Below are 17,202 nucleotides of genomic sequence, written 5' to 3' on the forward strand. Positions count from 1 at the left end.
TGAGGATGGGAGGGTAAGGGGAGCAGGTGCAGGGCACAGCCTGGCGGGGCGGGGTGGGGGCTGGCCCAGAGGCACCACCGTCTGGGATGAGCTGAGCCTCCCTTACCTGTGTGCTTGGGAAGTCCCGTGGGCTTCTGTGGAAGGTTGTTAGTTTCCCAGAGTGTTGTGACCTGCAGCTCCCAGGGCCTTCTGGGAAAAGCCCAGCCCTGCCATCAAATCCAGTTAACAGGACAGTTCTGCCACAGCACAGCCCCCTTTCCTGGGTGATTCTGCTCCTTTTCAGACTGGCATATTTTCCAGAACAAGACCTACTGGTGAGGCAGGACCTGTAGTGTCTAAACGCCCCTTGGTGGTTTACTGGCAGCTCCTTGATGGAGCACTTTATTCAAGGCCTTTTTTAGCCAAGATGGTAAGCAAAAATTTTTTTAACTTTTTCTTTACGGACTGTATGGCTGTATACATGTACAGTATGGACCGTAGGGCCATGTGCATGTACAGTGTGGACCGTAGGGCCGTGTGCATGTACAGTGTGGACCGTAGGGCCGTGTGCATGTACAGTGTGGACCATAGGGCCGTGTGCATGTACAGTGTGGACCGTAGGGCCGTGTGCATGTACAGTGTGGACTGTAGGGCCGTGTGCATGCTAGGCAAGCGCTCTTAACACTGAGCTACATCTTCAGTCCTGGTTTTCTGAGTCAGCGTCTCATAGTCTAGCCCACTCTGGTCTCTTCCCCGCCCTGTCTCTGTGTGGGCTCCAGAATTCCTTCCACATAATGGAGTTGAAGTTCTGTGGGAATGTTGTGAGCTTCCCTTGAGGAGCTTCCTTCTGAGGCCTGGAGTCCTCTGTCCATCCTAAGAGGCTGGTGTCTTCCTGGTTTTATTTGTGGAGTGGTCCCATCTTCTGTGTTCCACATCCCCATTACATGTGTGCATGTTTCTCAGGTCACCATGCCTACCTAGGGCTTCCACGGGTCGGTAGCTGTCCTGGTGCTCTCCTGTGACCTACATCCACCTGGGGCAGGTAGCCTTCTAATCCTATTTGGCTGACAGGGAGGCTGAGGCCCAGAACACTGCAGTGACCTGTGCAGGATCCTCCCTCGGGCAAGTGGAAGGGACAGCACTCGCTCAGCCAGGTAAGCTGTGGCAGCCATGTTTCCCTTCCCTCCCACCTCTCCCCACACAGTCCTGCATCCCACAGCACCTGCTTCTCCTCAGCATCTCCTTGGGCCCCACCCAAGCCAATGTCCCCGTTTTTCAGGTTATGGCTCACCTTGATACTTAGCTGCAGATGGTGCCCACAATATGGCTGCTAGGAACTGTTTCCCAAAGGAATAAATGTCATGTTCACTGGTACTGGTTTTTAGTCACTCCTGTGCTGTTGACTGGGCAGGTCCCTGGGGGCCAATTCCCACGAAGGAACAGGTATGTGCTGGGCGGTCCTTCTGTCGCATCCCTGCTACATAGCTAGTGCCAGGCTCCATCACAGAATCATTCTAGGGACGGGTCACTTCATCATCCCAGCCAAGACAGCAACCACACAAACAGGTGGGACAGTGGATGAGAAGGAAGTCACGTGTTCACATCACACCCCGGAGGGGGGCTGAGTGGGATGTGGCTCCTGGCCTGAGCTCTGATAAATGTCACCTTTCCACAGTCTCTACACCCTTCCCAAGTGAGAATGACAATGGCTCTCAGCCCTGTCCTGCTCTGGCCTAGGATGGTGGGCCTCAGCACCACCAGACCTGGACTTGGAACCAGTGACTCCCAGGACCCAACAGGCAGAATGCGTTTATGCTTCTCGTGACAAGGGCAGCAAAGGCCCCACAACGTCGTTGTGAACTGTGTGTTTTTTTGGCATGATCAGAAGACAGCAGCCAGCTTCTGAGGACCTTGTGAGACACACCAGAGCCATCCTCAGGGAGCCAGAGCCTGTGGCTTCTTGGGGTCACCAGCTGCCCCTGAGGCCTACAAGCTGGGAAGTGCCAGTTCTCCACCACTGCTTCCTGACATGCACCAATCTCTGGTTGGCCAAGGGACCTGTGACCCTGCAGCCTCAGCTCCCTCAGTAGCCCCCTAGGGCTCTGCCTGGCATGTCCTAGCACTGAGCTGTCACAGCCCTTGATCCTGCCCTGGCCACCTCTGCCATTTTCTGATAGGCACCAACATCCAAGTTCAGGACACCACATGCTCCTCAAGGGTAGCTTCAAAGCCCCCGCCCCTCGACGGCCCCGCCCCTCGACGCCCCCGCCCCTCGACGGCCATCTTTCCACTGTAGTTTCCCAGGGTGCCAGTTACAAACGGGACAACGTGAGCATTTTCAGTATATTTCCATGTAGCACCTTTAGGCAACAGTGTGAGCCAAGGAAGCACTCATCACAGTCTAGCTACATCCATCCATTCATTCAAGTATCCACCGAGTTCCTGGTGTGTGCCACAAACTGGGAGTTTAGCAAACATAATACAAGCAAACCCTCCTTGGAAAAGTCAAGGTCCACATCACCTGGGGCATCCTTAACCAGCCGACCAATGCCTTCCACCTAGTCTTACCCCTCTCTTTCTGTCTGCTTTTTGATTTCTACATGGAAAATCCACTTCTCACTGGAACACAAGGAACCACCCACCAGGGGGCCCAGGACACCCCTACCCTGCACTCTTCCAGGTCCTGTTGAAATTACACACATCCCTCCTGGAAGCCAGACCCTGGCCCAGGGGATAGCCCTGTAATCCTAGCTGGCTTCTACAGCTGGAGTGATCCCCACCCTACTCTGGATCCCCTCTGGGCTCTGTGCAGGTGTCTGCCACAACCTGTGTAACATGTTACTGGCTTGACCAGACCCAAATCTGTGAGAGCAGACGCATTTGGTGCTGCTAGGGCCCACAGTTCAGCCCAGCCTACCGTAGGTGTTCATGGATTCACCATCTTAGCTACTGTTCAAAGGTTGCGTGCGTGTAAAGGGAAGGGGTCTGGGTGCCCCGCCTGGCTGACACAGAGGCATGCAGACCTGAGGCTAGATTGGGTGAGTGTCCCTGCCAGGCCTGTGCCCACACCCCCACAGCCTGGGACAGGCAGTGCTTACCGTGGTGTATTTACCCAGCTGGCAGAGTGAGGGGAAGGTTTCCTGGTGGGCTTTCCGGATCTTCTCTGTGAGGTCATCCAGCTCTGCCGTCATCTCGTAGCTCTCTGCGCACTCCTGCTTTGAAGGTTCCTTCTTCTTCTTATTCCTGTCATTTCTGACGGCTGTGAAGGAGAGATCTGAGGTCATGGGGAGCCAGGCAGTACACCTGAGTGGGAGGTGCCCTCTCCCAGCCTGACACCAGGAACAGGAGGAGAGGCGGGAGCAGCAGCCGGGGGTAGACCCTTTCTCCCTGTGCATGTACCAGTTGGTGCAGGCTTGGCTCGTGAGAGGTTCCCGTGCAGATTGGGAACTTCTGGGAACATGGGAAGGATGTTCCGAAGAGCTCTGCCCCAGGTCCTGAGGGGTGCCCCAAGTGGACCGCACCACAGGGACCCTTAGGCCCCAGGGCTGGGTCTCTGAGCAAAGCTGACTCAACATTCCAACTTCTGTACTGTTTGGTTTTCAGAACCAACTGATTGGCACTTGAAGAGATTCCTCCTCAGGGTGGCAGGGCTGCGATTTGCATCCCTTTATGTTTTATGCATGTTGGACTTTCTGTGTTAACCATACAATCTTATTTATATTGTCTTAAACAGTATACAACTCCCAACCCAGACAACCCTCTATTCATGCATCTGTTCCTCCACAGCACCAGTTCCAGGCCACATGTGGCCAGTGGGACCTCAGCAGGTATGTGCCACCTGCCACTGCACAATGCCCCATGACAGGACACTGGCACACAGCTGGGCTTGGGACATGGTGCTGTGGAACAGCCTCTTTCCAGGGCCAGCCTCTCCATGGCATCGTTGAGTGTAATGCCAAGCTCTAGTCCCTGGCTAGGAGCCCTTGGGGAAGGAATTCAAAACTCAGGGAGACAGACAGGTGACACCTGACCACATGACCCCTCCAGGGAGTCCATGTTTCCTGGGGTGTCAGGCCTGGCTGTCAGCAGACCTGGGGATGTGTGCTGAAATAGGACCCAGAGCCTAATCTGATCCGCCTAAGAGGATTTGGCCTGACTGCCTCCCTCAGGGCACACAGACCACCTGGACACACAGTGTCCATACTAGGAGAGTTGCTGAGCCCTTCATGGGCAGGGACTGGGGCAGAGAAGGGACGACATGAAAAGGGAGGCAGACTGGGGCTAGAGGGAGAGAAGGGATGCAGCTGGTGACACTGAGAAGTCACAGTCTGTAGTTCACCAGCCAGGAGGGAGGGATGCTGGGAAGAGGAGGGCTTCACGGGCATCTCAACCCATGACCTGGAGGATTTGTCCACAGAACTCAACCCTCTTGCGAGGAGGTAGTGACTGCACACCGAGTTCAAGAGGTTGAGCTCTTTCTCCACCTGGACCCACCTCCCACCAAGGAAGCGGCTTCCTTCTCAGGCCCTGGAACAGCACTGTTCTAGACACAGAAGTAATGAGGGCTTAACTGGGCTCCATGGGATTCCCTGAGATCTGGGGACCGGGTGACAGAGCGGTCAGAAGGAGCAGCACGCTGGGCTTGTGTGGGGGTGCCTTGGGGGCTTGCTTCTGTGTTAGCCAGCACAAAAGCCAAACCTAGGCAGCCAGGGTCTTTCCAAAACAGTGCTAAGGAAAAGTTTGACATTTCATGGAGTTACTGCAAGACTCAGTGGTTCCTGTGCAGGGCACACACCCAGAGAACTAACTGAACTGCAGCTCACCGTGGAGCCCGAATGGTTCCCAACAGCCTCGGAGTGGAACACGCCACACGTCCAACCACCGTGTACAAACCAATGGCTTCTCCAACGGTGGAATGCTCCTTGTCATCAGAGAAGGTGAAAAATGGAAGCAGATCACAGCGTGGCTAAGCCTGACACTACTGTCCAGAGGGAAGATGCCAGCCACCAAAGACCACACAGCATTACGTTCACTTGTACACAGATCTGCAGACAGAGGGCAGTTCAGAGGCTGGGTGGCGGGAAGCCAGGCCTGTGAGGGAGGCTGAGGGTCTTGGGGTTTCTCCCCAAGGAGGTAAACGTGATCTGGGTATCACAGTGGTGCAGGTTGGGTAACAGTGAGAATAGTATACTGCATGGTACATCTAAACTACGCACACTACACCTTGTCACTTTTACCTCAAAACCACAAGAGTGAGGCTACAAGTCACTCAACACCAGGACCTACTGTGACCAGAATCAGAGGCCACTTGGCACCGTTGACCCTCAAACACACAGCAGGCCAGTTACAAGGAGGACCAGCCAGTGGTCCTAACAACTCCAACAACTAACTACAGCACTAACTATTCTAGCTCAAGAAGCCTCAGGGGAACGGGGGGAGGGGCTTATTTTCATTCATATCTATGGCTCAAGACCCTCCCCCTCCAGGACATAAAGTGGGACACACAGAAAGCAGAGAGAGGAGACACCACAAAACAAGCAGACCCCTGGCCATGTCCCATAATTGCCCCCTGAGGGCTGTGTGCTGTGCTCCTTGACTCTGTCCCCAAGGCCCCCAGAAAACTCCCAGGGACAGAAGCCCACCTCCAGGAGGAGCAGCCGCCAAAACATTACCACAAGCACTGCAGCCAAGCCTGGAGGGACCGCTTCTCATAACAGGACGCCTTTCACTCTGCACGGCAGTGGGAGTGGGTGGGATCGCCATGGCACCCATTATCCAGATGGGTAGGACAAGGACTGGTGGTGGGCCCTGCAGCCTGGATGGTTCTGAACTCCACATGGACCGTGGCTCATGGCTCAGCTCTACACTACAGAGCTCCACATGCCTGTCCACAGGATGCCAGTGAAGGTCTGTGGAGGATGCTGCCAGGAGCCCTGTGTGCACAGTGCTCTGGGAGGGTCCCCAGCTTGGATGCCGATGTTGACACAGGCACGAAGAGGCTGCACTGAGGGGCAGAGGGCCCATGACCCCTTCTCTGGGAGCCTGGGGTAGATAGCTATGTGAGGTGACAGCCTCCACCTCGTTCACCCCAAAGGCACCTGCCTGGGCATGCACTTGTCCATCTGCAATGGTCCTGGGGGTTGACAAGCTGCTTTCCAGCAGTCCACCCTTGGGGGAGGCAGGGGATGGGGATGAGGGGGTAGGACCAGGGGCCCACACAGTCAGCTTGCTTCAGAGCCTGCTCCTCATGACTCTGTCCTCCCACTCTGGGGCTAGAGGAACAGCAAGGCCATGTTTTACTCCCTCTGTGTTCCCAGGACTCAATTATAGCCTGTTCTAGTTTGCTTTCAATTGCTGTGACAAAACACTCTGACCAATACCAGCCTGGCGGACGAAAGGATTGATTTGACTTCCATCTCGCAGGTCACAGCTCATCGCTAAGGAAGTCCAAGGTAGGAACTCAGGGCAGGAACTGGAGGCAGGAGCTGAAGCACAGACCACTGAGGAACGCTGCTTACTGGCTTGCTCCCCTGGCCCCTGCTCAACCTGCTTTTTTATATAGTACAGGCCCACCTGCGCAGGGTGGCACCACCCACAGTGGGCTGGGCCCTCCCATATAATCAAGAAAATGCCCCACAGACCCATGTGGCCACAGGCCAGTCTAATGGAGGAAATTCCCCAATTGAGACGCTCCATCGAGGTGTGTCAAGTTGACACACCTATCCAGTACAATTTATCCCTTGTCAACTTAACACACAAACACATCACTATTAAACCACAACTTTTCCATTTCTTATCCCCAAGATACGATGTTTACATTAATAGCACAACATAAGACAGTACAACCTTGAAAGTCCCACAGTCCTTAAGAAAGTTCAAATACTTTAACAATTCAAAGTCTCTTTTAAAAGTTTATTAACTGTGGGCTCTGGTAAAATCCAAAACAAGAGAAACACTGTCTTATTTCAAAGGGAAGAATTGGGCACACTTAAGCAAAACCAAAGTACAGCAAAGTAGCTCAAGGCTGGACATCTGGGATTCACTCACAATTTTCTGGGCTCCAGCAGGTTTCAAAAGCTCCACCTCTCTGACTCTGCCGTCCATAGCACATACAGCTCCCAGACCCAGGCCGACTCCATTCCACACCTGCTGCTGCTCTTGGTGGTCATCCTATGGTCCTGGCATCTCCAAAAAGCTGGGGGGGGTCCTCCACTGAAACTGAAGCTGTACCTTCACCAGTGGGCTCTTCTGGCCTCTTGGGGTGCAAAGTCTCAGATTCTCTCTGTGACCCCTTCAGTCCTGGGGTCTTCGTTGCACTGAGCCTGTACTTTCACCTATGGCCTTTCCTGGCCTCTCAGGGTGCCAAGCCTCAGCTGCTCTCTGTGACCCCTTCACGCTTTCAACACCAGAACCATGCAGGAAACTCTTACACATTACCAAGTCCTGCTTCCAGCCAGAGATGGAGGCTTGGGCCTCCTCTCGAACCACAGCCTCTGTGTCCTGACCCTGAGGAAATTCTTCCCCAAAGATTTCACCTCGATGATGCTGGTCTCTTGTTACGGCTGAGTTTTCAGCCCCAGCTAACCAGCATCAATTGTCCTAATAAAGCAAAGATTTTACTTCAGGTTCTGGTCTCTTAATCACAGCTGATTCTTCAGCCCCAGCTGACCAGAATCCACAGATTCTCAATTCAAAATAGCACACAAACAGCCCTGATGATCTCCACTTCCCTTGAAGCTTCACAAGCCAGGCCTCCATTTTCTACAACTTTTCAGCAGAACTGTTCCAAACTCCACAGCAACAAACTCTAAGCACTCAATGACTTTTCCAGACCAAAGTTCCAAATGCTTCTACAATCCTCCCCAAAACACCAAGGTCAGATCTGTCATAGCAATACCTCACGATCCTGGTACCAGTTTCTGTTCTAGTTTGCTTTCAAATGCTGTGACAAAACACTCTGACCAATACCAATTTGGGGAGGAAAGAGTTGATTTGACTTACATCTTGCAGGTCACAGCACATCACTGAGGAAGCCTGTCCTAGTTTGTCTCTTCATTGCTGTAACAAAACACTCCGACCACTACCACCTTGGGGAGGAAAGAGTTTATTTAACCTACATCTCTCTGGTCACAGTTCATCAGGGAGCCCAAGGTAGGAACTCAGGGCAGGAACCCGGATGCAGGAGGTGGAGCACAGGCCATGGAGGAGCACTGCTCACTGGCTTGCTCCCCTGGCCCATGCTCAGCCTGTTTTCTTATGCAACATAAGCCCACCTGCCCAGGGGTGACACCACCCACAGTGGGCTGGCCTCTCCCACATCACTTAGCAGTCAAGAAGATGCCCCATGGACATGGCCACAGGCCAGTCCTATGGAGGCAATTCCCCAACTGAGGCTTCCTCAACCCAGGTGTGTCAAGTTGACACCAAAGCTATCCAGCACAAAGCCCAAGGTAGGAACTCAGGGCAGGAACCTGGAGGTAGGAGCTGAAGCACAGACCATGGAGAAATGCTGCTTACTGGCTTGCCCCCCTGGCCTGTGCTTAACCTGCTTTCTTATACAACACAGGACCACCTGCCCGAGGGTGGCACCACCCACAGTGGGCTGGGCCCTCCCACAGCACTCAATAATCAAGAAAATGCCCCATAGACTTGACCACAGGTCAGTCCAATGGAGGTAATTCCCCAATTGAGGCTCCCTCTACCCAAGCTGACAAAGCTATCCAGAACACAGCCTAAACACAGTAGGGCTCAGGGATGGTCTTATGAATGACAGAGATGATGGAGGGCTTAAATATGGGGTTCCACCCACTGTCAGGGCCCGTGTGGATCCAGTCAGAGCTGAGCTGTACCCTGTGCCCTGTGGTTCCTTCGCTGTCACCTGGGGTCTTCAGAAGAATTGTTGATTGCTCCCACCCCTTTGGCCATGGCCAGGAGGGTGATGTAGTGTTGGGCAGGGGGCAGTGTAAGGGTTGGGAGCTTGATTTATGCATCTGGTAGAACCCAGGCCAATGTTTGCCAAGCACTTCCTAAAGTAAAGGTGCTCTATAAATATCAGGCATTCTCTTTGTGAGGGGCTAAGTGCTACAAATCAGATTTGGTGGTATAAAAGTAACATATTTATGATCCACTATCATATTGCAAATGAAATGAATGTAATAAAAGTGTCACTTATACAAATACCTCTGATGTACCGATCCCGACCCATGAATATGAAAACAGACACCCAAGCACTTTTATTTGAATGTCTAATCATGGAAATAAATGAAGTCGTGTTCATTTTAATGTGTGCACTTGTGCGTGTATCTGGGATATTGATTTTCATGCACACGATAAAAATTTAATGCAGGAAACACGTGAAAAATGTGAGTCCCATGTGGATCCAGGGAAGAAGACAACAGGGCTTGCCCAAAAATTCCTTTGCATCAACAAAAGAGAAAATTCCATCAATGGCATGTTTTGTTCATGAAGTTTTTAAAAGATTCAGCTTATTAGCAAAGGGAGCAACAGAACAGTCTATTTTATTCTTACTTGAAAATTAAAATCTGGGATTCACACATTCTGAGTCCTTGGCTCCTTGCTAACCACAAGAATAACAGGCCATAGTTGGTGACTGATGCTGTCTGGCTGTCGAGTCTGGAGAGCCTGTAACTACCATGCTGGAATGCTCAAGAGAAGACACAAAAGTGTGGTTTAATCCTACTTTAAAGGCCATTTTCTGAACTAATTATGTAAATGAACTGCCACGGATCGGAAGCCAGGTAGCTCCATCTCTAGTTGTTGAGAGACTGCTTTTCCCATAACTTAACAATTCAGGGTGCTAAGTGTTTAACATCGAAGGGTCCCACTGTGAAGGTGGCCTGGGCTGGGGTGTGGGTAGGCTCCCTCCGCATTACATCTCCTTGAAGGTGGAGGCTGTCTTTTTCCCTAAGACATCTGCCATACACAAACTGGTTGGAATTTGATCAAATGCACAGAGAATTGCAGGAAGTCATGAGGCAGCGGCCACTCAGGATGAAGGTGCATTTGGAGCCGAGGCCAGGGCACCCAGAGTCCCTGGGACTTTGGGTTTTTGGGACCTTGATTTCAGCATCCCAGGCAGCCCAAAGTCTGCCATGTGACAGTGTTTGTATAGGGACTTCCAGAGATGACACGGTACCTCCATAACAGCCAAGTTCGAAGGAGCGGTTGGCATCCACTGTGCCCAGGAGCAGACAGGGGCACAGTCAGAATTCTGTAGACAACTAGATATCCAAGTCTTGGGGAAATAGTCTGGTCATAGCATTTTGAGAGTTTAAGAAGGGCCTTCAGCTTTCTAAAGGTACTTAGTATGGTTTATAGGAACTCCTGGGATACTAGGGTCCAAATGCTTCATTTGTTCAATTGATAATTCATAGTAAAGAGACTTGCAAAACAATTCTAAACACATTTCCTTTCTCCACTGAGTTTTAGGCATGGGGACCCCGCCTCTACCGCCGACAGTGTTCCACCCCCTTTCCTCCTCTGTCTGGGTGGCTACGGACTGCCCTTGGGGACTGAAGGTGGTGGCTGCCCCTGCAGGGTCATGGTCTGGAGTTTGAAGGTCCTTTTCAGCAACATGTGAACTACAGGAAACATCTTCAGCCTAACTCCACAGACAATGGCAAAGAGGCGGGGCTTGGCGGCACAGGTCTGTCTTCCCAGTCACCGCAGAAGCAGGACTGAGAGTTCAAGGCCAGCCTGGGTGACTTAGGCCCTTAGTGAAAGCCAGAAGAAAATGGAAAAAGAGGAGGCTTCCATGTACCGGAGGAGCACTTCCTAGCACGTGCGAGCCGTTGGGTTTACTCCCCAGGGCTGCAAAATAAGCAAGGAAGCCAGCCAACCAACGCACCCGGCCTGTGCCACCAGGCGGTCACCGGGCACCGTGCCCCGGGTGGGTGAGCGGCGCGGCGGGGGCGTTCCTCTGCGGCTGGGGTTCCTTGTACGGTTCCTGGGGCAGCAGTGGGCTTCGGTGACGGCTTTGGGGAACTGACCTTGCTGTGACAGTTCTCCCACGTGACTGAGAGGGACACGGCCTGGAAACGGGCCCCTGAGCCTGACCCGGCACCTTCGAATCCGAGCAAAGGCTCCCCGACTGCCCACCTTGCTTTTAAAGCCTGTGACAGTTCTCCCACGTGAATGAGAGGGACACGGCCTGGAAACGGGCCCCTGAGCCTGACCCGGTACCTTCGAATCCGAGCAAAGGCTCCCCGACTGCCCACCTTGCTTTTAAAGCCTCCGGTGTGGGAAGCAGGGTTCAGGCACAGCACATGTTTATGGCAGAAGTTTCTTGAATTTCAGGCTGTTGCTGCCCTTCTGTGTCAGATACGTTTGCTAGTGGGCTCTTTGACTCTTTTGAAGAGAGGGAGCCATCTGAGCATTGGGAACCAACAGTCTGAAAACAGTGTGGGCTATGACTGGGTGAGGCATGAGCAGGTGTCTGTGAACCTGCTTTGTGTCTCCTTGTGGAGTGGCCCCAGCTGCTTTCAGCATCTCGGGGGGAAGGGAGGGAGACGCAGACAGATGTTCTAGGTAAAAGTAGTCTTTTTTTTTTCTGTATCTTTACAAGAAGTCACAGACTTTTAAATATCAGAAAATACCATGATAAATTCCAATGTCCAGAACACCTCCTAACTACCCTCTAAGCCCTGTCCATTTTCAGCTGTTGAACTGATGTTGTCACCGTACCAGTTTAGAATGTTCTCAAAACTGGAAGTGACATCTCAGCCAGGAAAGTCCCGAGATGCAGAAGTTCTGAGAGATATCCAGAGCAAGTGCAGTTGTTCCGGTCAGGATAGTCCCAGACCAACCTGGAGCCGGCATACCAGAGGCAGGAAAAGAGCCCAGCAGTACCAGCAATGCCCACACAGCACCCAGCCACACACAGGGAGAGTCCGGCAAAGCCCAGCACAACCTGTTTCATCTGCACTTACTGTCTCAAGCCATTTAGCCCTGGACGGATTTGTTACACAGCCATCGCTAACTAATACCATCTGCATAAAAAGTGGTTTTATACCATAGCAGCACATACACCACGGGATATTTGAGTCAGTGGTTCCTCTGTGCAGCGGGTAGGGTAAGAAGGAAAACAAGTTTTTATCTTTGCAGCACAAAGTTCTAGGTCTTGCCCACCTCTCTCACAACCCACAGACATCATGGAACTGTTCTCTGTAGTTCTTAAACAAACAGAAGGAACACAGGCCAAGTGGGACACAGCAATAAATTCCCAGAGGCCAGCACTTTTCCTTATCCTTCACGGCTGGGGAAAACTCACAACAGCCTCTAATGTCCCTGAGCCTTAGTTTCTGCATCTGAAAAAGGACAACAGTGACCACTGTCCATCAAACACCAGATTACAAACACTAAGTCATTTATTCAGCAAATATTTATTGGCTTCTGGAGCTGTTGAAGGTCTATGAAGAATGGGGTTTCTCGTAGTGAAAAATGTGACAGTGTGAACGAATCTTCACAGACTGACGATGGAATGTGTGAAGGTGCTGGGAGGGAGGCGGAAATGAACGAGAAGGAAGGGAGAGAAACAGGAGGGAGAGAGATCAGGGAAGTAGGGGCGAGACCTTCCAGGGGAGACAAGTTTCACGTAACCAGAGACTGACGGGAAGACTGTGTGAGGGAGCTAAACAGCACTGCCGTTTCCACTGGGCTCATCTCCTTGGGCCCTGTACCTGAACTTGGCCTAGTGGAAAGCAGAGGGCTGGTCACCTCCTTGGGAATTAGCCTCTCAAGTGTCTCATACAAGTGTCTGCATGAGCTTTTCGATGTCAATAGAGCATCTGATGAATGAACTGCAGGTTTCCAGATGTTTGCCAAACACCCCATCTAGAACATTAGTGTGGAGAAGAGCTTATGTATTTTCAAATAAATTTAACAACCCGAGGAACAGCCACAAATGGACATCTGTATCACACCCACTCTTCAGGACTCAGGGACCACCAAGGAAGAGTAGGTGGAGAGAATATAAGAGTGAGAGGTTGGGGAGGGCCAGAGCCGAACAGTGTCTCCTGGATATGACACTCCTGAACTCATAGCAGCTGTGGTTGGCTGCTCGAGATCGAGCCAGACAGTGTTCTAGCATGGAGGGGCGGGGCTCAGAGCCACCCCTGGCTGCGGAGCTACTGAGAAGTGGTGACTTCGGGGGGAGTCAGTTTTCTTTCAGACTGTGGCCCCTGGCAGGTGACCACACTCCAGTGGATGGCACAGCTGAGAGTCAAGGGGCTAGCAAAAAGATAGAGGACACAAAGTTGGGAGGGTGGGCGCAGTGGATCTAGGAGGAGTTAGGGGAGGAGTGAGGAGCGAAGTGATCAAAATGCAATATATGAAATTCTTAAGGAGCTAATAAAAATATTTGAAGGACTGAGCCATTAGAAGAGTGGTCTACCTGTGGGTATGTGAGCGCTTGTGTTTAGTTTAAATGACAAAAGACCTGCACATGCATGGTGTCACGTGTGTACTTACACTCCACACACCCCCACCACACATACCTCACAAACACCCATACATACACACATGCTATATACACATACCGACCATATACACACCATACACACACACCAGATACACTCACAATACACATACTATACACATCATACATACATACACACATGCTATATACACATACCGACCATACACACACCATACACACATACACACCAGATACGCTCACACACAATACACATACTATACACATCATACATACATATACACATGATATATACACATATAGACCATACACACAGCATAAACACATACCCATACTACTGTACACATGTATACACACAGACACAATATACATCATACATACAATATACATTATATTTGTCATATACACCCCCTATACACACATCATACACAGATACCATAGACATAATACACCATACCTATAATACACACATATACACTAATTAATAATAAATAAATAAAAATTAAAAAAAACTCCATATGGAAATCTGGTACTTTGTAAGGTAATTTAAAAAATAAAATAGGGCAGGACATAGTGGCACACACCTTTAATCCCAGCACTCGGGAGGCAGAGGCAGGTGGATCTCTGTGAGATCAAGGCCGGCCTAGTCTACGTAGCAAGTTCTAGGCCAGCTGGGGCTACAGGGAGACTCTGCCTCAAAAAACACAACAAAAACAAAACAAATATATATATCAACCTAGGAAAATAATGAGACCCAGCATCTGGAAACACAATTTTCTGTAATAAACCTTAATAGGGTTACAGGTAGAAAAGGGCTGTAAGAATCTCTCAGAGAGCTGATCGTGCTCTTGTGAATAGGCCCCTGGAGGGTCCCCTGCATGGACAAATAGCACACAGAACATTCCAGCCACAGCTCACAATTCCTTTTCTTTGCGGTCCTTGAAAGGCCCACACCTGTGCCTGTGCTAGCAGAGCATGCTTCCCCTTTTAATCAGAATGAGATTTTCTGAGGCCTTGTAAGCCTGAGGCTGTGGAGACTGCAGAGAATTCTGCAGCACCCAGCAAAGCAGCAGCGGCTGACAGCCTCCAGCTCCCTGCGACCCACAGCACGGCCCCACAGGATGGACCACAGCACGGTCCACAGCATGGGTCCACAGCATGACCCACGCTACAGCCCACAGCATGGTCCACACCACGGCCCACAGCATCGGTGCCGAGTCAGGACCAGGCTTTTAGAGTGAGGTCAAGAAGGCTCACATCCAAGTCACAGCCGCAGCACGTGCAAGGCATGCTGGGCCGTGCAGTGCACTCTCACTGGGATCTTGTCAGTAGCACGGCCTGGGCACTCACAGTGGTCCAGGCAGGGGACCCACTGGAGACTAAGACAATGTGCTCAGCATGGACTGCATTTCCCTCTGTAGGAGAGTGCGGAATGAACAAATTGACCCTTTCTAATGCTTGGTTATGGTCAATATTGTGAAGAAAACCAGTGAGAGAGAGAGGAGAGAGAGAGGAGAGAGAGGGGGGAGAGAGGGAGAGAGAGAGAGAGAGAGAGAAGAGAGAGAGAGAGAGAGAGAGAGAACAATAGACAGGGTGCTGTGTTTGAAAGTGAAGGCAGGGAAGGACCCCTAAGACAGGCTCCCACAGAGACACCTGCACGGCCATGTTCACAGCTGCACTGTTCAGAGCAGCTTAGATGAATGGATATCTAGGTGATGAATGGATAAAGAGAAAGTGGTTCATATGAACAGTGGAATCTGATTCAGCCACAAAGAACAATGAAATCATGACATTCACAGGAGAATGGATGAAATTGAAGATCCTTATGGTAGATGAAGTAAGGCAGACTCAGAAAGACAAATACCACATTGCCTCTCATATGCAGATCCTAGACTTAAAGGATGAGCACGCGCGCGTGTGCGTGTGTGTGTGTGTGTGTGTGTGTGTGTGTGTGCGCGCACGCGCGGGTGTGCACGTGTGTGCAATGAAGGCAGAAGTGGCTGGGTGGAGGAGGAGCACCTGGAAGCCAAGTTTAGGAATGCAGATCCAGGTACAGCTGGCCTTGCTGTCTTTGATCTTCACAATCCCAGACTCAATCAACCACAGGAGGAAGAGATTTAAGACCAGAGCATCTGGCTGAACACACACTATTCTTCCTGTCACCATTCCTTAAATAATATGATCTCCTGTTACATAGTATTTACACCATATCATGTATTCTAAATACCCTAGATATGATTTAAAGTGTGTGGTGGATGGATAATAGATAACATAGTTACTGCCCTGTTGTTACATACAGGCCTTGAGCACCATCAAAACTTAGACTCTGCAGGGAGTCCTGGAACAACTCCCCAAGGAAACCGAGAGATGACTCTACCGTGGATGTCAAGGAGCGAAAGTGTTGCTTATGGTGAGAAGGAGTTGTTCATAGACTAAGTACAGAAGCTAGGGTAGCTGTCCATCCCCTGTATTTACAGTATTGACCATGACCAGACATTCGGGCGGGTCAATTTGTTCACTCAGTAGTGTCACTCCGGTATCATGGGACCTGATGCCAGGCTGGGCCAGCATGGCACGAGAGTCAAGACCCTGTTGGCAGAGGTTGTCCTTCACAGAACCACATCTGGACTGGAGAAGGGGGCAAAAATTTCCCTTAAGATTTTGGCCATTTAGAAATACTTCAAGTTTGGTGGGCCTTCAGGGTCTCTGACACGACTCAACTGTCCTTATACCACAGAAGATGGGAGGGCTCTGCACGAACCATCATGATCCAAGAAAACTTCCTTTACAAAGACAAACCCTGGGCTGGATCTCTGGTGTGCCAACTGCAAGACTAAAACATGTCCTTATCATTAGGAAGGCGCTTATGCAGTAAATGCAAGTTAGGGACGAGAGGGCACTTAGCAGAAAGGAAAACTGCTCTCACCAAGACCCTGTTTCCACTTCATGCTGGGTATCAAATGCTTTTCTGTACAGCAAAGAGCATGGCCAACACCCCACCCTGACACTTTATTCCTCTGCATCAATCATGGACTGCAGCATCTCCAGATGCTTGGCCCAGGGAAGGTGCAGATGTTCCTCACCTCCACACATGATTACTGTTGGTTGCGCCGTGAGGACTTGTATGGGGGGGGCAGTACAGCAGACAGATGGGACACAGACTTCTACCCAAACAAGGAAGGGGACCCAGGTTGTGATCCTCAGGTCAATGAGCATCTGGAGACCCAGAAAATTCTACAGGTAGCAACCACGTCAGTCCTGTTTTATTTCTTCAGAACTTTCCCAGGAAAAATGACAAAGGATGGAAGAAAACATCATCACCTGGGAAACAAGAATTAAATACTAACCCTTCCTACTTCTCAGGAGTTTCCTAGTGTTCCCTAGTGAACAGTTCCCATCTTCCTTCATAGTTTCTGGTTTTCATCTTAAGCCTTCAAAATAATAGAATCATGTCCTATAGCTCATGTCAGTGTTTTCCACTCCTAACAACTGCAATATTTATATTTAAAGAAGCCTGCTATGGAAACATCAAACACACCTAGAGATGATGATGTAATGAGCCCACCGTCACTCAGCATCCTGTTTCAACGGTCAACTCCGGTCAGCTTTACATCTGCCCCCCGACCCCGGTTCTTTTGGAGTAAAATCTAGAAATGAACTGTTTTCTTTCATAGCATTTCAAAATCCTTACCATACCTTTGCTTAGTTTTTCTTCTATCATCTATCTATCATCTATCTGTCTATCTATCTATCTATCTATCTATCTATCT

General features: G+C 50.7%; 1 protein-coding gene across 3 annotated transcripts in view; it reads right to left on the bottom strand.

Annotated features, from left to right (window-relative positions):
- Rarb (retinoic acid receptor beta) overlaps positions 1 to 17,202 on the bottom strand; it is a 460,578-nt gene that overhangs the window by 10,165 nt on the left and 433,211 nt on the right. For all 3 annotated transcript variants that reach the window (XM_008833143.3, XM_008833144.3, XM_008833145.3), the window contains one exon: positions 3,078 to 3,238. In XM_008833143.3, the coding sequence (XP_008831365.1) occupies positions 3,078 to 3,238 (161 nt within the window). The remainder of the gene's footprint in view (positions 1 to 3,077; positions 3,239 to 17,202) is intronic.

This window comes from Nannospalax galili, unplaced genomic scaffold, assembly GCF_000622305.1.
Source record: "Nannospalax galili isolate Female #2095 unplaced genomic scaffold, S.galili_v1.0 scaffold215, whole genome shotgun sequence".
Lineage (NCBI taxonomy): Eukaryota > Metazoa > Chordata > Mammalia > Rodentia > Spalacidae > Nannospalax > Nannospalax galili.